General features: G+C 39.9%; 1 protein-coding gene and 1 long non-coding RNA gene across 2 annotated transcripts in view; one reads left to right on the top strand and one right to left on the bottom strand.

The window, feature by feature from the left end:
* LOC149151193 (uncharacterized) overlaps positions 1 to 23,875 on the top strand; it is a 149,509-nt gene that overhangs the window by 47,550 nt on the left and 78,084 nt on the right. The window lies entirely within an intron of this gene.
* LOC149151192 (uncharacterized) overlaps positions 12,808 to 23,875 on the bottom strand; it is a 95,396-nt gene continuing 84,328 nt past the window's right edge. Inside the window, exons 12-13 of the mRNA XM_089439965.1 lie at positions 14,010 to 14,099; positions 12,808 to 13,855 (exon numbers count right to left, since the gene is read on the bottom strand). Coding sequence (XP_089296091.1) covers positions 13,008 to 13,855; positions 14,010 to 14,099 — 938 coding nt within the window. The 3' untranslated portion in view covers positions 12,808 to 13,007. The remainder of the gene's footprint in view (positions 13,856 to 14,009; positions 14,100 to 23,875) is intronic.

The following is a 23,875-nucleotide window of genomic DNA, read 5'->3' as shown; positions in this document are numbered from 1 at the left end:
AATAGAAATCATGGACCAATCGGGTGTTAAGCCACAGATCAAGTGTCGGTAATACCGAGGAGAGAATGAACCGTCGGATCACTACATATCGTGACCGTCGGATTGTAAGTTACAAAATGTACATAGTAAAGAAACACACTTTACCTAACTCTATACCTAACTCTATACTAGACCAAGTTGTACTTAACTATTTCCTATGTGTCGGAATATCCTAACAAGTACAACTTGATACCCAAACTAGTAATCCACTATAGGAAAACTAGCCACAAAAATTAGCGAGACAAATTTTGTCTCACCCGACACTGATCCAAATCCCAAAACTGGCAAATACTGGGCTCCACAAACCCCCGCGTCACTCTGCACAAACAATGTTACACTTTTCCTGGAAATTGCAACTGATCAAAACATCTGCCCAACTCGACCTTCGAGAATGACTCGTCGGCCTTCTCCGAAAATTCTCCCGGCCTCCTACAACTGAATCGACCCTCTGACTGGCCAAATCGAACTCTGCCTCTGAAGCCTCTGCGCCGGCACTACGTAGCCTCATTGAGGAAACTTGGCCCTCTTGCAACTAATCCTCCGAAACTGGAAGACATCTTCCAAACTCACTTTCTCTGCCCCTCTTTGTCTCTACGTCCCCTCTCTGGCTCAAACTCTTCCAATAGAATGTTGTTGCTCTCTGGAAAGTCGAACTGCCCAAGGAAATCGATCTCAAGTGTGTTCCTCCATCTACCCATCGACCTCTTCTTATAATCTCCAGTTGGGACTCCAATGGCCAAGATTAAAACTTAATCAATGGCTGAGATTATTTCCTAGTCGATCTGTGTGAGTTTCTAGAGAAATCTCACCTTCCTCAATTAATTATTGTTAATTAATCATTTTCCCTAAGTTAGACTTAGGAAAAATTTAATTACTGATTAATTAACTTAATTAAGGCATTTCTAGGTGGATTTTCCTGAAACTTTTTTTGGGTTCTGAAGTCTTAGTGTTTTGTAGCCTCTCTGACAACGGTCGAGACTAGAACACCTTCCTCAAGGAAGGACTTGAGGAAGGGTTGACTAGGTATTGGGAGGACTTGGTCTAGGGTATGGGTCTTTGTATCCCATTTGAAGTAGATTCTGAGAAGAGAAGAGTTTCTGGGTTTCCCCTTGTAGGGCTTTTTCCCTAGCTGATAGCCTAATATCTGTGTCCTCTATTGTTGCAGTTTATGTTCTTGATATTTGTTTGATGAAATATCTAACTAAAAAGAACACAAGAAAGCTAATAAGTTCACAACCAAATATCAAGGTTAAAGGAAAATTAGTATAGTAGATGCCACTATTGATTTTCCAACATTTTTCCCTTGGAAACATGTAGATGTTGACCAATTTTGACTAGCTATAACTCAACAATGCCTCGTTGTTTAGAAAAATTCTACATGCCAGGTCATCCTCTCATCAAACTGAACAATATGGGACTAAGTTGATTGTTTGACTTCCAGGACCAGTGGCATTGGAAAACATGAATTGGCCCAAGAAATGTGAAATGTTGATTTTCTGACACTGCCATGTATGAGAACTATTTGAGGGATACTGCACCAAAGACAAGGTTGCCTATAGACTCAAAAGACATAACCATGTGGTAAAATAGGTGAACCACGACGCAAGCTAGATTGCCTCATACTCTGGTGATCAGCCCTACAAAAGTAGGCTCCTATAAAACCATGAGTCCTCTAGTATGCCCACCCAAGGCCCTCTAATCCTATAGAGGACAAAACGAACTAGAGATGAACACAAAGGGACAGGGCATGGCCAACTAACATAAGGTCCAAGATGCTTAATACAAGGTCTCACATGGTTGTTACAAAGATTTTGACTTGTGACCTTGGGCCTACAATGGTGGTGAAATGCATTGCAAAATTTTCTATGTACCCTTGCTGACATGAGGGACAACAGTGCCTTGGATATTTTTGTTTTTGGTTCGTTGGGTTGTTGGTCTATTTTTTATTAGTGTAATGTCTGGAAACTAGTGCAAGGAGATGGGATGTTTGCATGATTTCAATAGTAATGCAAGAATACGATGTTGTGTACCTTTACACAACATATTTTGTACATGAGCTATTTTGTGTGTAATCTCATTAATGACCGATCACTAAGTTAGTTGAGATTACTCATATTAACAAGTCGTCATTAAGTTATTGGATGTGTTAGTTACATGCATTAATGACTCACCACTATGTTAGTTGATAGGTGTTAGTATGAGAGTTGTATTAGAAGGGGTCTTTCCCTTTACCTGTAATCAATTTGTCCTATTATCATTACAATCAAAAATTGTTACTCATTCTAGTACCAATTACATGGTGATGTCTTTTTCCATCTTTTAGGAATCACAGTTGCATTCCAACTCTAGGTGTGTAGATGATGCAAACCCTTGTTCTTTGTCATTGTTGTTTATTTCAACTTATTATTGTTCATTGTTGGAGGATTTCCATTTTGAGAATTTGAACACTTCAACGAATAAACTGGCTACCTGAATTCCTGGGACGCTAGAGGCTGTGATTTGATGAAGTCAACAATGGTAGATTCACTATTGAACTATTGGATTCAAGTGAGAAGAAGATTTGCTAGATAGTTGGTGGTCTAAGACTAGTACATGCATTGAGGCAAATGTGGCACCGAGGAAGCATCACTTGTTGAAAGACAAAGATATAGCCAATAGGAGCCAAGATTTGAAGGCCATCCCCATGGCCATGGCAAAGATGATATGAGATTAGAGATGGGAATGCTTGAAATCACTTAATGGTTGTGGTGATACAATCATTGTTGATTTTTGGGTAGCATCGAATGTGATCTAGCTCCGAAATTTTGTGGTGGGGCTAGAACACATGAGATCTCCAATACCCAGAAATCGTTTGGAGAAATTCCACCCGGAGTGCATATTATTGAAATAATTAATTATTTTTAATGGTGCCTAAGTTAAAACTTAGGAAATTAAATTAATTAATGTAAATATAGGTGAGAAGCTTCTAAGGAGGATCAAGTCTAATTTAATCTTAGCCGTTGATTAGAGATTAGATCACGGTCGTTGATTTCTCAATAGGAAAATTATAAAGGAAGGCTTGGGGTCAGTTGGAGAACACACTGTGAGAGTAGCACTTGAGCTAGATCAAAATTCTGGGGCGTGGTTTGCTGAGAATTTTAGAGTGAGCTTCTAGTGTAGAGAGGGGTAGTTCGATAGTGGGACTTTCATCCAAGGCTGAGAATACATAATAGAGAGGCAGAACAACATCAGGGAGAGACAACATAGCTCCAGTGGGGTGACGCAGAGGCTGGAGGGCTGACGCAGTCACATAAAGGCAGCACTGGGGTTTCTGTGAGGTAGATTGGGCTTCAATTCAGCAGATCGATTTCTGAGCTGGGAAGGATGATCGGGAGGGTGACGCAGCTCCTAGAGGAGGCGACGCAGTCCCGACGCAAAGTTGGGAGCAACCATCGCTGCACAGCACTGAGGACAACACAGTCACTTGTGGGGTTTGTTCATCCAGTTGTTGTATCCGCCAAAATATCTGTCTCTGGATAGAGGTACTCCTGCCAGGTTTATTCTCTGTTAGGTGAGCCGGATTTGGCACCCTAGTTTTCTTCCCCGAGGAAAAACCGTAATTTTCTATTAATTTGAGAAAATTACATGTTGTAGATGCCAACCAGGCATATGCAGAAAGTTAGGCCAAAGCCTTCAAAAATATATATGTCTTTACAAAAAGTTATCCAAGAGGGTATACTGTAGCTGATCGGAAATATATATATATATATATATATATATATATATATATACAGGAATATAAAGAGCATAATATACGAGTTCTGATAAATATTAGCATAAAAAAAAGACTCTATTAGGGCCTATCAACCCCCTGAAAAAACTGATCTATATATGGCCGATGGTAATACTAGTAATGATCATCCTCTCGCTGTACCTGTATTAACCATAGACCCCTGGGCTGGACCGCGACCTCCTTGGATAACTAGTCGGCAATCTGATTACGTTCCCTATAAATACGATGACAAGAAATATAATCAAATTGTGATTTTAATAGTATGGCTTTATTTAATATATTCCTGAGAGAGTGCACATGACATGTATTTGTGTTATTGAACCAATTTATAATGATTTTGGAGTCCTCGAAAATCTGTAGGTGTTTGCAATCATGATTCAGTGCAAAATGAAGCAAATGTCTAAGAGTGATGAGTTCAACATAGTTGTTTGTACCAGCCTCTAGGCCCATCTGAATACGGAAGATATGACTGTTAGATAGATGCAATAGAACATCCCCCCCCATCCTTGATCTTGTGTATATCCATCAAAGTATGCCCAGGGATGATTTCGATCTATATCTTTAGGTGTGACAACATGGATAGGAGGGGTGTGTTCCTCGTCGTTGGGGATTTCATGGAATGAGTTAATAATCTAAGCGATTGAAAGAGGCCACCGAGCAGCTTTATCTCTAAAGATGATTCCATTCCTATTCAACCAAAGTGACAAAACAGATAAGAAGAGGGAGGTTGCGTGCTTTTAGGTTCGAGACTTAGTGCTCCAACGATTCCAAGCATTCAAAATGTTGTCTCCATGCCATCTCTGAGTAATAGCTAGTGAGGAGAGAATTTGTTCCCATAAGTTGACAACAGTAGGGTAGATAAGAAAGAGGTGTTCATTTGATTCTGCAGCTTGATGACATAAGACGCACAAGGAGGGACCATAAAAAGACCTTTTCTTCACATTTTCCCCAGTAGGAGTTTTGTTCATTAGAACATTCCACATAAACAGGCTGGTACGTGGAGGGGCTTTGAGCTTCCAAAGGGAGCGCCACCACCTGGCCAACTCAGGTGGCTTGTGTGCAACATAAATAATAGGATAGCCTTCTTTTGGGGAGTATATTCCATGTGCTGCAGGTGCCCAAATGAGTTCATCTTCATCCTCCGAGATACGAACATGTGATTCAGTTAAAGCGGAGATATAGCCCACCCAATCCTGTTTCCATTAGACTGGGATTCCCAGAAGATCAATTGATTTCCAAGCTTGTGCAAAAATGGTGGAATTCTCCAAATCGGCAATCGAGTTGATGCCTTGATCGTTTAAAAAATTAATAAGATCAAGGAGCAACCTGTACATGTTGTCACATCCTGTCCAAGGGTGCATGCCAGTGCGCACTGATATGCCAGAGTTAATACGCCATACAAGGCCATCTCGAATAGTGGGAAGGGTGCAGAGAACAACTCTCCAGATCATCGATATACCAACTCTGTGCCAGGACGAGAGTCAAATCCAATCCATAATATGAAGAGGCCATATGTATTTGTGATGGACCACATTAGTCCAAAGGCTGTGTGTCGTAAACCATCTTGGCAGCGAGAGCATGTGCAAAAGAGGGTAGGTCCTTCATTCCCCAGCCACCCCATTTCTTTGGAAGGGCGATGTGGCTCCAACCCACCCAAGCAAAAGGCATCCCCTCCTTGAAACCATTCCACAGGAATCTATAATATATTTTTTGTATCTGAGATAGTATTCCTTTGGGTATCCAAGCCAAGGACATCCAGTGTACCGGGGTCACCTCTAGGACCGATTTGATAAGGACTAAGTGCCCTGCTCTGGATAAGAACCTGGAGTCCAGTTATGAAGTCTTTTTTCCACCTTGGCCACAAGCCAAATCCAATCCTCAATCTTGTAACTGCGTGGCTTGATGCAAAACCCAAGATATTTGAGTCCATCTTCCAAATAAAGTCTTTGAAAAGGGAACTTCTAAAGAGCGGTCCAGATTTTCTGAGGGGAGCATCCTGAGAAGGAGATGGTGGATTTCAATTGGCTTGCTTCCATTTCGGTTGCAAGGTAGAAAATCTTCATGATAGCAGAGAAAGCAGTGAAGTCCCAAATACCCCCACTAAGGAAGATGAGGCATCAACAAAAAGTAGGTGGGAGATGATACATTGGTCTGTAATCTTGATACCCTGAATTCATCCTTCTCTTCTTTCCTACAATATTAATCTACTCAAACCCTCCATAACAAGGAGGAAGAGGAGTGGAGAAAGGGGACATCCCTATTTGATTCCTCGCTCTGCATGGAAAAAATTGGAGGCCGAGCCATTTATAAGAATGTTGAAGGAAACAAAAGTGATACATCACATGAGCCCAAGTGAGTTAAAAGCATTCTTAAGTATAACCAACTGACACGATCAAAAGCTTAGAGAGATCGATCTTGAGGATAGAGCCTTTTAAATGCCTAGTTTTAATGGAGTGGAGGACCTCCTGTGCAGTGCCAATGGCCTCATGAATTTTTCTGTTATGTAGAAAGGAAAATTGTTCAGATGAAATGTGGGCAGATAGGATGGGCTTTAGACGATTGGCGATGATTTTGGCAATAATCTTGTAGAGGCAATTGCAAAGGGAGATAGGCCTGAAATCATTGAAAGATAGTGGGGAGTCGACTTTGGGGATGAGAGCAATGAAGGTGGAATTGAAGGCCTCGTACATTCGACCAGATCATCTGCATTCCTCCACAACCTTAAGCAGGTCCTGACCAATGGTCTCGAAGAAAGCCAAATAGAATTTGACAGACTATCCATCTGGGCCAGGGCTTTTATGCTTTTTAAACCATTTGAGGGTGCTTTCCAGTTCCTCCATTGTAACTGGCTTGATGAGGTCAGCTTCTGCATCCTGATCAACAAATCGAGGAAATAGTCTAGCAAATCTAACAATTTCAACTAGAGTGGCCCCGGGAGGAGCCTTGAAAAGCTGTCGGAAGTGGGTAGTACCAAGATGAGTCAATTGGTGAAAGGTGTGAGCAGGTTGGCCATCCTCATTAGGCATCTGCCAGATAGTATTAGTTGCCCGTCTCCCATTTGCAAAATTGTGGAAGAATTTGGTGATGTCATCCACTGCTTGTAACTAGATAGCCCTACTTCTAAGGCCCCAAGTCTTCTCTCGTTCTTTAAGAATTTTGGATCGTTGTACCTCCAGGTCTATGAGGGGGTTTTTAGCTTTTGCAAAGGAGAACCCCCTCCCGTTCTGTCGATTTGGGGTAGCATTGAATGTGATCTAGCCATGAAGATTGGTGGAAAGGATAAAACACATGAGATCTCCAAGACCTAGAAATGGTTTGGGCAGATTTTACTCGATTAAGGAGATATTAAAATAATTAATATTTTTAATGGAGTTCCTAAGTCTAAACTTGGGAAAAATAAAATATTAATGGGTATTAATATAAAACTAGGTTAGAAGGTTCTAAATGACATGGATCAAGCCAAATCTAATCTTAGCCATTTATTAGAGATGTAATCTCGACCGTTGAAGGACCAACAAGAAAAGTATAAGAGGAGGCTTGAGGGTCAGTTGGAGAATACACCAGAGTGATCAGTCATTCGATTTTCTAGAGCGGGGTTTGCTAAGAGAAATCGAATCAGTGATCAGTTGCAGCGAGGGGCAGTGAGTACGAGACAGAGAGGCAGAGATAGTGTTGAGAGACCAGTGCAAACGCAGAGAGAGGCAGACGTTGAGCTAGAGGGAGCCATGCAGAGGCAGAAGGGACTATGCAGTGGCCAGAAGGGCCTGCGTCATCCACGCAGAGGCTGCAGGAATGACGCAGAGGGTCAGAGAGGCTGCGTAGAGCCTCAGAGGGCTGATGCTGTGAGTTTCACGCTGATGCAAAGGCCATGAGGGCTGACGTCGAGCTTCAGATTGCGCCGGAGAGGGTTTCGTGGGGCAGACTTTCTGAATATCTGCTTCCAAATAGAGAGGTATTACTGTCGGATTATTTTCTCTGTCAGGTGAGCCAGTTTGGCACCCAGTTGTACTCAGAAAGATTGCATAATAAAATAACCGTCAGAATGGCTGCACAGGTTTTTCCAAGTTGGGTTTTTCCGGGGACGATTGTCCTAAAATAACGGTGTCACTTGTGTGTTTGTCTATTTCTTTCAGCTATTGATATGTAGATGGTTGAGACTGTATTGTGTTTATTTCAGTATTTACATGGTTAAATAATTTGTTCATAATTAACAAGTAGGAGAAATAAACCAGAGAATACAGATAAAATATCTAACGGGTAATACTTAGAAATTTCAACACGTTCTCATCCATCCGATCTGCAATCTTGTCTTCGATAACCCTTAGATTCTGCTCGTCCCGATCTCTTTTATGTTTGGCCCATTGTATAGATAATCTCTTTAGGTCATTCAGATTGTGACAAAAGCCTTCTGATATAGACCTCCCTAGGGCAGGAGGGTGTGCCCTCCAATAGTCATTTACCAATTTGATGTAATCAGGGTCCATCAACCAGTTGGAGTTGAATTTATTGGGCACCCTAGTTGTATTCAAAAATCAACATAATAATAAAACCCTCATATCTGCTGCACCGATTTTCCCACATTGGGTTTTTTCGAGGATGTTTAGTCCAAAAATAAGTGTGTCCTTTGTGTGGTTGTGTCATTTATTTTTCAGTATTTGATCTGTATATTGGTGTAGGCTGCAGTGTATTTGCATTAATATTTTCTGAATAATTATGAAAATAACGTGTTAAAATGAAGAACACAAGCAGGTAATGAAAATCAGTTTATTGCAGTGGGATTTATGATTTGTTAGATTCATAATTTTTCACATGGTATCATAGGGATTGCAGATCAAGGAGGATTGAAGCCATCAGCGAAAGGACAGAGGAAAAATTTGTGCATGAAGACAACTGTCCCGAGAGACAACGCAGTTTCAGGCGAAGAGAGCAGAGGAGAGGTGACGCAGTCACCAAGGAAGGCTCGCGCAGATTCAGCGTCTGCCTGATTGGGTGACGCTGTTGCTGCAGAGGGCAGCACAGTGGTCTCTGGGCCAGCGCAGAGACTGTTGAGTCTCGGTTTTCTAGTTGCTGTGGTGAGGGGTGCAACATAGATTTTATCTGGAGTTGTTGGTGGGGTGCTGATTCTGTTGGTGCAGAACGGTACCGAGTGGGGCAGAAGCAAAGTAGAGGGAATCAGTTCCTCAGAAGATTTCTTCCCAAGAAATCTAGATCCAGTGTTGAGTAGCAACAAAGAGAGATCAGAGAGGGGTGGTTCGAAAGTGGTTGGCACAAGGATTTTCGTGAAGGAAATCAAAGTTCAAAATTTAGAGGGAGCTTGTTCCTTAGAGGATTTCTAGCACCAAAGAAATCTAGATCCGAGTTTTGTTGGGGCAGCAGCGAAAGAGGGAGAAGAGAACCGGTTCGACATTCATTTGAGTAGAGATGGCCATTAACGGACTAAGGGATTAGGACAGGTTGGATGAAGCATCCAACTTTGTCATCTGGAAGGCCAAGATCCTGGCAGTTTTGGATAAACATCGCATAAAGGATTATGCCTTGAAGACGGTTGTTGCTTTGGTTGATGTTGATCCTCTCAAAAAGTACGAGGAGGCTCAGGCAAAAGCAAAGTTCATGATCTTGGACGGGGTCAAGGATCATGTGATCCCACATATTGCTGAGAAGGACACATCAAGGGAAATTTAGGAGGCCTTAACCACATTACGAGGGAACTTCTGTTTAGCAGAAGATGTTGCTTGAGAGTCAACTAAGAGAGTTTTAGATGTAAAAGGGAGAAGAAATCGATCCCTTCCTTCTCAGGTTGCAAAGGATTTGTGACCAGGAAACCTTTGCCCAAAGCATCTTGGGCAGGGCTTCTCTTCTCAGTTGGGAGGACATGTGGGCAGCTCTTCGATGGGAAGAGATCAGACGATGGACGAAGGCAGGAAGTAGCAGCAAAGGGATTAGAATCAAGAAGGAGGAAGAGGAGGATGTGGCTCTCGCATTAGCGGGACAACAAGGGCAACAAAAATTAAAGAAGAAGGACATATCCAAAGTCAGATGCTTCAGATGTGGAGAGATGGGTCATTTCTCCACGCAGTGCTCTCAGAAGAAGAAGGACAAAGAAGAGAAGTCTGACTCAAAGGCTACTCTAGCGCAAGCTGTCGGAGAGGACGATGATGATTGCGCCATGAGTGCTCATGCACCTCTAGAAAAGAAGTGGGGTGATATAGAACTGTAGTTGGAGCTACAGTGAAGTAAGGGGCAGGATCTTTGAGTTGCCCAGACTCTTGGATCACATACGGTTATGGGAGCCCTTAATGACAGTAATAGAATGACAGGAGTCAGTTGGTGCAAGGCATGATGGAGCAACAATGGCAGAGCTAGAGCACCAAAGTCTGAAGCAGCGCAATGGAGTGTTGTAGCAGTGTGGAAGGCATAGATCAGATACAAAAGCAATGCAGTAGCATCAGAGGGTCAACACATATTAGCAGCAAAGGTAGCTTCAATGTCAAGGGGCATCCAGATTGAACAACATGTCAGCATTTGGGTGGCTTTTTCAGTTGCTTACTTCTCAACAATTGAGTTGCAGTGCAACAGTTAGCAGTGGCAGTGCTATGGGCAGCATGATGCAACATATTGAGAGGAAGCTGCAGTACAAATGCAATAGTGACAGTGGCAGTGTCATGGGCAGTAGTACAGATTGCAGCAACGTAGTGGATGGAGGGCAGTAGGTCGAGCATCAACAGCGCAGAGGACTGATGTCATGGATCAGTGTGATAATTCTACTGGGAAGTATTGCTAGGGCACATTCCTCGCTAAGAGGGAGTGTTGATTTTTGGGTAGCATCGGATGTGCTTTAGCTCCGAAATTTTGTGGAGGGGCTAGAACACATGAGATCTCCAATACCCAAAAATCGTTTGGAGAAATTCCATCAAGAGTGCATATTATTCAAATAATTAATTATTTTTAATGGTGCCTAAGTTAAAACTTAGGAAATTAAAATAATTAAAGTGAATTAATGTAAATATGGGTGAGAAGCTTCTAAGTGACGAGGATCAAGTCTAATTTAATCTTAGCCGTTGATTAGAGATTAGATCATGACCGTTGATTTTTGAACAGGAAAAGTATAAAGGAAGGCTTGGGGTCAGTTGGAGAACACACACAGTGAGAGCAGCACTTGAGCTAGATCGAAATTCTGGGGCGTGGTTTGCTGAGAATTTCAGAGTGAGCTTCTAGTGCAGAGAGGGGTAGTTCGGTAGTGGGACTTTCGTCCAAGGCCGATAATACATAGCAGAGAGGCAACACAACACTAGGGAGAGACATCGCAGCTCTAGGAGGGTGATGCGGAGGCTGGAGGGCTAACACAATCATATAGAGGCAGCGTTGGGGTTTCTGTGAGGCAGATTGGGCATCAATTCAGCAGATCGATTTCTGAGCCGGGAAGGCTCGCTGGGAGGGTGACACAGCTCCTAGAGGAGGTGACGCAGTCCCAGTGCAGTCCTAGCGCAGAGCTGGGAGCAGCCATCTTTGCAAAGCACTGGGGGCAATGCAGTCACCTGTGGGGTTTGTTCATCCAGTTGCTAGATCTGCCAAAATCTCTGTCTCCGGATAGAGGTATGTCTGCAGGGTTTATTTTCTATTGGGTGAGCCGGATTTGGCACCCTAGTGTTATTCAGAAATCTGCATAATAATAATACCCTCATATCTGCTGCACCAGTTTTCACACATTGGGTTTTTCTGGGGACATTTAGTCCAAAAATAAGTGTGTCCTTTGTGTGTTGTCTTATTTATTTTTCAGTAATTGATCTGTATATTGGTGTAGGCTGCAGTGTATTTGCATTAATATTTTCTGAATAATTATGAAAATAACTTGTTAGAATGAAGAACACAAGCAAGTAATGCAAATCAGTTTATTGCAGTAGGATCTGATTTGTTAGATTCAGAAATTTTCGGTCATATATATATATATATATTGAATAAGTTGTCTGTGATCTACAATCTGTTATATGATATGTTTATCAAGTTTCCATGTTTTATAGTTATTGTGAGCTAAATAGCTTGCTTTTGGTGAAATTTTGTATGCTGTTAGATTTTGTTTGATGGAAAAGTGCTTCATTGGTATATGCCTCTGTTATGAGTTTACCATGTAGAATTAGAGTGGAGTAAGTAGATTAACTTTATCAAAATTTATGATACATTTGCTAAGAAATTTATTAAAATATAAGTCACATAGAAGTTGTATAGGTTATTAAATTTCATTTTGATAATAAATTAGGGGCAAGGATCTAAATGCTTTGGAGAGATTGTAGTCTTTTAGTTTAGCTAATTCGTATTGACATACTCTTATTACTCCTTTTCCCACTTCTCAGTAGAAAAGAAAAAACAAGTTGTTGATAGAAATTAATTAATTTACCAAATTAATCAGTAATGGTATGTTACACCGAATACCTGCAAATGTAAGCAGCCACCAAAGACTTAATTCCTTAGCTTGTTTTATATAATGTATAAAATATGGATTTAAATGACTATCTAAATGATATTTTCTATTTAATTATTTCTTAGTCCAAATTTAGTACTCATATCACTTGTATTAATACTCTAGCATAATAATTTAGTTACATCCATGCTTAGAAATCCTAACCCTAATGATCTTAGAGTAAACAAGGTCTTTATGTTCAACTTCTTTATGTAGTATATATAAGTTGTGTTTAACATAATCACAAAATGATTTCATATATTAATATTCATACAACATATTTAGTTATGAATATCAAGAACATGAGAGTTGAAATAATAAGATTGCATCTTAAAAATATAAAATTACTCTAATATATCATGTATGTACATCCATAGAACAACATTAATCTTCTGAGTTCCAGTTGTACATTCAACGTTATAAATGAAAGCAGAGAACTGCAATTATGTCATAATCATTATTTCTAAATGATCAATTGCTATTAAAACTTAAAATTGATTTTACATTGGTAGCAACGAGCTATTTGGCACAGGCAGGTATCTTAAGGTAATTTGGAGAACATATCTTGGACTATTTAATTAAAAATACATAGCTTAAGAGTCAGTGAATAAATACAGTTAATGGGAATGTACTGCAAACTATTCTTAACAGAGTGCTGAACAGATTTTAATGAAGCTAAACTCGTGCAAAGTGGCCTTAGTCTACCCTAATCTATTTGGAGACATGTTTAGGAAAAGGGGTTCAACTAGTGATGTGGAAATACACTGTATAAGATTCATCCCTGAAGGCCAAAAGAGGTGCAAGAAGGTAGCTTCTCTTTGCACCAGTAGCAATAAAACTGATTGGATGATATATACTGAGTCCTGTGTTTGCATTGTAGCTAACTGCATGGTTGAAATCCAAATCCCTTTTTGTAGGCTTGCACTGCAGTTGAACAGCTTGTCCAGTCTGATAACGTGTCCCTCCATATAGAAAGCAACCACGAAAATTTACAGACTCAAAAGAGAGAGAATTATTATTCCCATCCAATCCTGTGTGTACTTTGAAGATGCTCGCCCTGCCCACCGACAGTGCCATGCAAGGTCTCACAGAACACTGATCTTTATCTGCCAGGCTAACCTCATCTTGCTGTGAAACAGTCAAATTATTATTGATTCCCTGATGGGTAATAGCCATTCCAGGATGACCAAATAGCTCCAGATAAACTGTCTTTCCCACAAAATCCATGGCTGAATCTGAATTTCTTATCCTTTTGCGACTAGCCTTTACATTAGTATCTACAATTCTGAAAGTAGCATGTGCTGCCTCATTTGTCCCTTCCTCTGGAAAAGAATCCATTATTATTGATTTTGAAACATTGTTGTATGTAATTACAAGGGTGTTGTTCTTGGATTCATTTGAACCAGATATCTTCCATTCTTGACTAAAAGTGTGTAACTGCGAAGCAAAGTCAGGAGGAACAGATGTGATCCAATCAGAAAATGAATTTGTGTTTCCTATGTTTAGGTCCCATTCTCCATCGGTCATGCCAGCTAGCAGGTAAGGGCCAAACAAGATTGCCTGAACTGATTGAAACTGAGGGCGATCATCTATAAAAAAATAACAATTGTAGAAAGGTTTCAGCATTTTATCTAACTAAACTCAGTGTCCTAAATTCTAACTGCTCTGCAGCACCTCTAGAAATCAATAGAGACTACCACATTATGTGTTTGAACTTTGAAGTTTTGTCATAAAAGAACAAACCTTGAATGCTTTCTGTCCTAAGGCTAACTGGAAATGATAAAGACAACTTGTCCCCTGATATCCATTTCTTTGTAACTGTCAAAAAGTTTCCTGCAATGTGTGAAAGTGCATCCAATTTTGTTACTTCATCTGTGATATTATTTATATATGTGCAAATCTAGGACAAAAATTATCTGTGCACATGGACAATAAACAAAAGATAAGTTTCAAGCCACATATATAGCTTCCAATAATGCATCTTATCTATGAAAAGAGGAAAAACTTAATGGGAACCTTAGTTGCATATTTCCTTTTCATTCCAACCCTCTATGGAAATAAGGTCTTTAACCCTGCTAGTAAGAATATTTGGTTCAAACAAATCAGAAAACTTGCCTCATGATATTCCCACGATGAAAACACTTCTCTTGAAAAGCATACAAACAAATGGTCAACTGAATGGTTTGCATGCGATGTGATGAAATGAGCGTAACACAGAAGCAAATATTTATAGGCTCTAACAGAAAACTCAATATATGTTAAATTGTGAGGATATAAGCAATGGGTCATTGCGTTATAAAGTTCCAGCTCAGGTCATATTTTTGTTTTGACATAAGCTGAAGTGTTCCTATAAGTTTGAAGCCCTCCGTAAATATCATTGCCTTGAACGTAACCAAAAGCGGGGCAATATCTTGTGTCTGCCAAGTTTAGTTCACATCATACATTTGTTCATAGTATATACTATAGATGTGTTTTATAATGTTCTAGTTAGTCATATCTGTTTTCATCAATGTATTGAATTTCCACATTATATAAAGGTGTTTAAAGTGCATGTCTAAAATTTTATGAGAATACAAAATCTTGATCAAATGCATTTTGTAAAACTACTTGTTAAGAATTCAAAAAGGGCTAACCAGCTTTCCAACTCCATTGTAAGGCATATGCTGATAATTATATGGTCTAATGCTAATCATAAAGAGAGGGACACAATTGATATAAAATTCAATAATTCAAAACCACTTGAGATTCTTTCAAACCCAAGCAAACAAACTTCAGAGCTCAAGGATGAGCTCAAAAGGCTTACTGAATGGTATTTGTTAACTTTAGATAACAATGATATGTTGTATGCTTGCAACAATTACTTCAATTTCCTTTTATTAGCCCAATGATAATTTCCACTTAACTTCCAATAGCAATCACATAAACCATTAATTCACATTGACAGTAACTATAGATAGAACATAAACAATAAACTGCAGAAGACAAGCCAAGACAAGAGAACACAAGAATTTGGCTCAAGCTAGGGAAAAACCCCAAGATGGGGAAAACCCTTGATCAATTTTTCTTATTATCAAATATCAAATGTTCAGCAGAGAGAGAATATCAAATAGAGTACAATGATATATGATCCAATACCATTGCCCTTAGTCAAATAAATGACCCAATAAAAATCTGCAATTCTTCTCTCAGTCAACCACAGTCAAACAACCCTAACTAGAAAGTCAACAGTGGTCAACGCAGCAGTAAAAGTGTACTTCTTGAGCTCGGTCAAGGTCAAAGCAATTCGGCCTTCCTTGGAGGTCAACCAGCAGCAAAAACAGTCATCAAAGGAGCAGTCAAACTCAGTCAAACAAAAGTCAGCTCTGCGGTCAAACAGTCAACACAGCCCTGTGGTCAACCTGCCCAGAATGCCTCGAAATATGTGCCAATAAATGCGGCCTGCTGAAACAAAGAGAAACACACCAAAACCGCAGTCAAATGAAGTCAAATGAGCCTCGGTCAATGCTGGTCAAAGTTTCCCAGAAACAAAAAGTCAATGCAGGTCAGATCTGTCCTCCACAAACTTGCATGTGTGAGATGAATAGCTGCCCAATCAGATGTACGAACCAATAAAATAAGGAGAGAGAGATGTGTGTTGATAAGATGCACAAATGAGGTTTCCTCAATGTCAATTTATACAAGTCAACATGGGTCAAAAGACATGTCTCTTAGGCTTCATGAGCCTACATGAAGGTAGGGCCGACCTTGACCAAAAGTACATGTGTGGGCTTGTCTTCAAAAACATATTTCTCCTTGTCCAAATTCAGTGATCCTTAGGTCGATTTTAGTCTTGAAAAGAGGAATTCAAATCAATAATCATCTTTTGCAAATGCGCTGTCCAAAGTGGAATTTGGCCCTAGTTGCATATTTTAAAACTCCCTTTCAACTAGGGAGAATTCCACTTGCCAATATCCATCCATCATCATGATTCATGCCATCCTGATCATCATGTACTATCTCGTCTCATCTTTGCTGAAGATTGATATAGATAATAAGAAGGATTGATCGAGAGTGAGTCACAAGACCTTACCATTCTCGATTGAGAAAAGTCAGTCCACATAACCAAGGGTAGAACCCCAATCAGACTTGATCCTAAGTGATCAAGTTGTTGAAATTCATGCATCCTAGACATAGGGAGTATGATAGTACACGATACGTCCATCTGTAGTGCTATGGTCTCTAACCACTTTTCCCAATTCATTGGCCAAATGAGAGCTACATCCCAAGAGTCCTAGACTGCAAGGGTAGGATGTATGTTGGGGCATCCGCAGGAGAAGGTGAACCACTCATCTTGCTCATATGCCATAGGAGAAGGTGAACCACTTAGCCTATGCATATATCATCAACCATAGGGGAAAGTGAACCACTCACCCTATGCTCACATATATCATCATGGGGTATCACATGGGAAGGTGAACCACTCACTTTGTACACAACGTACCTATAGGGGAAGGTGAACCACTCACCCTATGGTTGCATATAGCTTCAAGAAGAACCCTAGGATCCCAGGAGCGCCCAGTGCTCAATGTCTAACTCAAGCGGAACCCTCATGGGAGGGTCCTTCCATGACTCCAAGTCTCTCGTGGAAGGCTAAGAATTTGACCTTCCCCAAGGGATTTGTGAGGATGTCTGCAACTCGTTCATCTGTATTGATGTGTTATAGCCTTATTGCTCCTCATTGTACCATATCTCGGATAAAGTGGTACCTGATATCAATATGCTTGGAGTGGTTGTGGAACACGAGATTCTCTAAAAGGTAAATCCCACTTTGATTGTCGCAATAGATAACAGTGGTATCCGACACATGCTCAAATAGCTCACTGAAGAGCTTTCTCAACCAGTAGCTTCACAACAGGCCATACTAGCTGCAATATATTCGGCCTCTGCGGTGCTTAGAGCAACTAATTTTTGCTTCTTGCTCATCCAAGAAATTGAAGCAAATCCCAAGGAGAAACAACATCTAGACGTACTTTTCTATCCACCACACTACTAGCCCAGTCAGTGTCAGAATATCCATGTAGCCTCAAATTCCTGACAGTGTATCTCAGTCCATATTTGATAGTGCCATGAAGATATCTTAAGAGATTATTTGCGGCAACCCAATGTATGTGATGAGGCTCTACCTTAAATTGAATCAAAGTATTTACAATGAAGCATATGTTCGATAGAGAGTTTACCAAGAACATCAGGCCCCCCACAAATTGTTTGTATTAAGAAGGATTTGCCAATTCGGGACCAACAACACTTCCACATAGCTTCTTGAAGTTTAGTTCTATCCGTGTAGACACAAACTTGCATTCCACCATTCCACATCTTTCTAACATCTTCACAATGTATTTTCCTTGAGAAAGGAAAATCTCAATTAGCTTTTGCCAGACCTCCAAGCCTAGGAAGCAATGCATCAATCCTAGGTCCTTCATCTCGAATTTGGAAGTCAATTCCCTCTTGCATTGATAAATGAGAGGGTCTACACTAGTCAGAAAGAGATCATCAACACAAAGGACTAAAATAAGTGGCATGTCCTTTTCAACCTTGAAGTATAGGTTTGGATCAACTTAGCTCCTTGTAAATCCCAACTTCATAAGATAGCTATCAATTCTTTCGTATCAAGCCCTAGGGGTTGCTTTAACCCATAAAGGGATTTCTTCAACTTGCACAATGCATACATGATACCTTCGATCTTGTACTTCAAACCCCTGCGGTTGTTCCAAGTAGACTTCCTCCTTCAGTGAGCCATGCAAGAAAGCAGTCTTGATTTCCATTTGATGTAGGCTCCATCCTTGATTGGCTACAAGAGCAATTATAGACCAGATAGTGGTATATCGAGCAAACGGTGCAAATATTTCATCATAGTCCACTCCTTTTTGAGAGAAGCCATGAGCTACGAACCTTGCCTTATACTTTTCAACACTTCCATAAAATCCTTGTTTTATCTTGTAGATCCATTTAGAAGTGACCACAGACTTGTCCTTGGGTCTAGGCACTACTTCCCAGACATCGTTTTTCATGATTGATTCATATTCCTCATTCATCGAATCTTTCCATACCTGGTGTTTTATAGCTTCTTCGAACGTGCAAGGTTCAACTTTATTAATAGTACTCATGGCAACCAAGTACCCTTGATACCTGTTAGGCTTCTTACTTTATCGAAATGTCCCTCTTGGAGCAGTATGATTTTCAACATCTTGAAGTGTATCCTTGAGCCATGGTGGTCTTTTGCTTGAGGTAGAGAAATCACCAGGTGCATCAAGAGGATCCATCGGGCATAAGCTCATCCATCAGAGGTTCTTCCTGTTTTTCAACATCAACATCATCGTCCTTTCTTGAGATGGAGAGATCTCTGGCTTTCCCAAGGGCAATGTCTTCATCAAAAGCAACATATTTGCTTACTTCCACATCTCTTTGACCAGGTACATAAATTCTATATGCCTTTGAATTTTCACTGTATCTAACGAATATACCTTTCTTCTCGGAAGCTTCCAACTTGTTCCTTTTCTCTTTAGGAACATGAAAATACATAGGACAACCAAAGATTCTAAAATGGGAAACATCAAGCTTCTTACCAGTGAAGACTTCTTGGGGTGTCTTGAAATCCAAGGCTTGATGTGTTGAAAAGTGTAACTAGTTTCGGTCTTCATAATGACATGTAAATGTAATTTTATGTAATTGATGTAAAGAAAAATAAACTAATTTTTGTAATACTTGTCTCATGGGTTTCATGAACAAGGAATTTTATTTTTAGTAATGGCTCCCATTATGAGCACTTAGGATTGGTCATAAAGTCAGAGAGTCAATGTCATGTATGAAGGATCCTTCTTGGGCATGTTACATTTGTATAAGAGTCAATGAAAGTGTCAAATAGCCCTCCAAGACAAGCACAAGCATCTCCTTTCAAGTTGGCTTCAAGAAGAATAACAATACCTCTCCAAATGACACGTTGGCCCAACTTCTTGTCAAATCGACTTATTTTGATGAGGAAACAACTATTTATAGGGCAGCTCAACATCATTTCAGGCATAGATTTTCGGTCAAGGTCTGAAGTGTAAGGAAGTGCGAGAATCACTTGGAAATAATTCATATAGCCAGCGAAAGGAAGGAGGGAAGAGCGAGGACTGTTTGGGTCTGTTTTAGGGTTAACCTTCACTCACACATGCGAAGATAAAGGACTGTTTCTGTTGTAGAAAAAGGCTGAAGTATTGCAGATCCGTAAGAAGGTCAAATCAAGAGAAGACAAGGGTGTATCACTAGCCGAGTTACCAAGGAAAGGAACTCCCTCTAAAGCGAAGGGAATCAAGTCATAAAGGGAAGGTCTTGTGAATGAATTAGGGTCAACAATCGCAGAACTAATTCAAGGACGCTGAAAGTCTGAAGCATAAAGCTGAAGTTGAAGAGGATCAGAGAGGAAGGAAGAAGCAAAAGGTTGACTATCGTTGACTAAGGATCTCATCAAGGGAACTTGTGTCTTGGTCTTGGAGTGGCAAATAGGTCAAGGGTCTTGGTCTTGGTATTCGTCAATTGGAATCTCTATAAGAAGAATTTGTTCGGGTTTTCCTCTCAAGAAGGAGACATTTTGGCCCTGTCTGATAGCCTATATTCTGTGTCTCTTGTCTCTTTATGGTTATGCCTTGGTAAGTTGTTTGATGAAAAAGAACACTAATAATCTAAATAAAGGAAGATCCTAATCTAATAAAGTAAAAAGCATTTACAAGTAGTTACTAATAGAATAGAAATCAGTTAATCTCGATGCCTTAGATTTCTCAACATGGTTTTAGAGCTAAGGTGACTAAGTCAAGGAAGGACATCTTATCAAGGGACACTCAAGGATCGAATTTCAAGGAAGGCATCAATGCGAAGATCATCTTGAAGTCAAGATCTACAAAGAAAGCATCAAAACCCTGTTGATTTTTGGTAGCATTGGATGTGCTCTAGCTATGAAAATTGGTGTAGAGGCTAAGGCTCATGAGATCTCCAAGAACTAGAAATCGTTTGGAGAAATTCCACCTAGATAAGAGATATTAAAATAATTAATATTTTTAACCCTAAGTCTAAACTTAAGAAAATTAAAATATTAATGTGTATTAATATAATATGGATGAGAAAGTTTTGAATAACGATGATCAAGCTAGATCTAATCTTAGCCATTGATTAGGGACTTAATCTTGGCTGTTGAATCGTCAACAAGAAAAGTATAAGAGGAGGGTCGAGGGTCAGTTGGAGACACATCAAGAGAGATCAAGAATTCGATTTTCTGGGGCAAGGTTTGCTGAGGAAATCGAGTGAGTGATTAGCTGCAGCGAGGGGTAGTTTAGCAAGGGATTTCGATTCAAGGCTGAAGGATACATATAAGAGAGGCAATAGAGTGCCGGAAGAGGCGGTGCAGAGCCTAGGAGGGTTGATGTAGAGGCAACAAGGGTTGACGCAGAGGCTAAGGAGGCCAGCGTAGAGGATGCAGAGGGCCAAAAAATATGATGCAGAGGCCAAAGAGGCTAACATAGAGGACGCAGTGTGCTTCAGAGGCTGCACTGAAGTGATTCAGTGGGACTGACTGTGAGCTGATTGGCTGGCACAAAGCCAGAGAGGGTGACGCAGTTCCGAAGAGAGTGACAGAGTTCCAGAGGAGTGCGTGGAGTAGCTTTCGCTGTCCAACATAAGGAACAACCGCAAGCAATGTGGGATTGTTCATTCAGTTGCTGATCAGCCAGAATATCTGTCTCAAGATAGAGGTATTGTTGCCAAGGATATTCTCTGAAGGGTGAGCCATTTCTTGTACCCTAGTTGTATTCATAAATCTTCTTAATAATAAAACCCTCATATATGGTTTTCCCGCATTGGGTTTTTCCGGGGACGATTGTCCAAAAATAATGGTGTCCCTTGTGTTGTCTCAATTTATTTTAGTTATTGATCTATATAGATGTGAAGGCTGCAATTGTGTTCACTATGATGTTTATGCTAATAAATAACTTGTTAATGTAATGAACAAGTAGGAGATAGTAAACCAGATATTGCAGTAGGGGTTTCTGATGTATTAGATTCAGAAATTTTCACAAACCCTAGATCAAAGAAGCCTACAAAGAAGTATTTTGATCATCATCAAGGAAAGAAGGCCAAAACCCTACCATTGAAGACATCATCATCATCAAGAGATCCAAGGGATCTCCCTCTCTATGGGATCAAGGATCATTATTGAAGAAAACTATCTTCATCAAGGAGAAGTTTTTTATCTTCTATATCATCATCAACATCAAGGAAGCAACAAGAAGAAGGAACATTCTATCAAGTAAGTATATTTATGTCCACATCTGAATCTTTCAAAATATCTTTTTGCAAGGAAAGCAACAAATTGGCTGGGGCTTCTAACTATCTTGCATGGAAGAAAATGACAGATCTGAATCTCATTGAAAATGAGGTTATGGAACATGTCAAAGGATCTATCACCAAACCAGGAAAGGAAGATGCTCAAGCTCTTGCAAAGTTTATGAAAGGGGAAGTTAAGGTTCAAAGGATTCTCATAGAATCCATTAAGGATCCCCTCATCCGATACGTATCAAAACTCGAAACTTCAAAAGAAATCTATGACAAACTGGTAGAGTTGTATTCCGTAAGCACTGTTGGAGAATTCATCTCATTAAGGCAAGAAATCTACAAGCTGAAGATGTCAAAGGAAGATGGAATAGCCTCATACTTTATGAGGATATTTGAAATCCAGGATCAACTACAAGATGTGGGAGAAGTCATGTTTGATAGAGAAATGACTACAGTTGTATTAATTGCACTACCAGAGGAGTAGGGTAACTTTACTTCAAGATTTATGGGAAGAAAGAAGCTACTCCATTCCAGGATCTATGGTCACTGTGCAAGAATGAAGAATCTAGACTAAAGGCCAAATCTGATATGGGAGCAGGTGAGCAAAATCTAGCTTATGCTACAATGACAAGAAGAAAAAGAAAATTTGGGAAGTTTGATTCTCAGAAAAAAAAAGGGACATGGCGAAGATCCAATGTTATGGGTGTCCTGAATATGGACATTACAAACGAGATTGTCTTGTTGACCACTGGAGTGGCACCTGATGAGCCCAAGGATGTACCAAAGGACACTTGCACCATTAGATATCATTAGATTACCAGAGTTTTAAACTCTACTTCTTCTTCAGTCCTCAGATTCCGCAGCCCTACGGGATATTGTATAAATGTCACTAGCTTGATGAATAAAGCCATGTAACAGGCCTAGGGTGTTGGGACTCGATCAACAAGCGAGTACATCTTGGAGTGTTTTTTTTACTTGGTTAATTGTTTTTGGTTTTTAGCGGCAAATAATTTTCTAGATTTTTCACTCACTACATTAACCCAAAGTCGGGGTGACAGCTTGAAGGTTGAGCCCCTAATGCATCTTAGTGTCTATAGTCAATGTATATTACCATGCTAGGCCATCTCTGAAATTTTGAGGAATTTGACTAGGTCTAAGTAGGATTTTTTAATAATTAACAATTTCCTGCAAAACGAGATTTTAAAATTATTTTCTATGTAATGATGTAAATAAGTGGCCTTAGGAAATGTTTGGGGCGTGTGACTACTCGAAATTCATCCTTAGAGGCCCAACATTATTCTAGGACTCACTTTGAGGGTCAAAAAACGACTTATAATCCCTCAAAAGCCGATTTTTCTAATGTCAGTGGCAAAAATGAAGAAAAAATAAAAAAAAAAATGAATAATTGGAAAAATTTGGAAATTTTCTAAAGTCAAAATAAGTCAAATTTTGACACGAAAATTGAGATGAAGGTCAAAGGTTATGAGGACGTTAAAATGAGACTTTTCATATTTTCATTAGATGGCGATGCTATGGATTGGTTCATAGACTTACCTGCTAACAATTTTGATTCTCTAGAATCAATCATTGATGCCTTTGAAGAAAAATATGGAGATGAAAAAAAATCAAAACTCGAGCAAATGAGAATGATAAGGATCTCATCAAGGGGTTGACTCAAATGATTTAGGATGTGCAACTCAACCAAGCTCAACTCATTAAGGCCATGGAGGAAAATCATGCACAAGCAATAAGGGCCATGGAAGTGAATCATTCTAATCAGATGATCTCTATTCAAAATAGGTTGCTCGCCATGGAAGAAAAACAAGTACAATTAATCAACACCATGGAAACAAATCATGCCAAGAAAATAAGTGTTGTGAAGGCTAACCAGATCACTTTTCATAATAGGTTGGAGGAAATGGAAAGATTACAGGTACAAAAATTCCATCTCAAGATAGATGACGGATGGGAAAAGAACAAAGAAACAAATCATAAGCCTCCCAATCCATTGAAGCAATCTTCATCTCATTATGAGGAGGTCATTTACTCCATTGAAAAATGGCTAATTGATGGAGACTTGGATAGCAAGGAAACTGAGGGGAATCAGGTTTATAATTATGAGATTGATCCATCACCCATGTCAGAGCAGAAGCAAAATGGACAAAGGCAGATCAAAGAAGTCTTGGATACTTCGAATTTTCCATCAGAGCATCTTCAAGATCGGGCAGAAAGGTCTACTTTGATCACCTCAACATCAACATCACAAT

This window comes from Pinus tabuliformis, chromosome 9 (assembly GCF_031772625.1).
Source record: "Pinus tabuliformis cultivar Carrire ecotype Pingquan chromosome 9, CPIR1, whole genome shotgun sequence".
Lineage (NCBI taxonomy): Eukaryota > Viridiplantae > Streptophyta > Pinopsida > Pinales > Pinaceae > Pinus > Pinus tabuliformis.
This window is presented reverse-complemented; position numbering and strand designations above follow the sequence as displayed.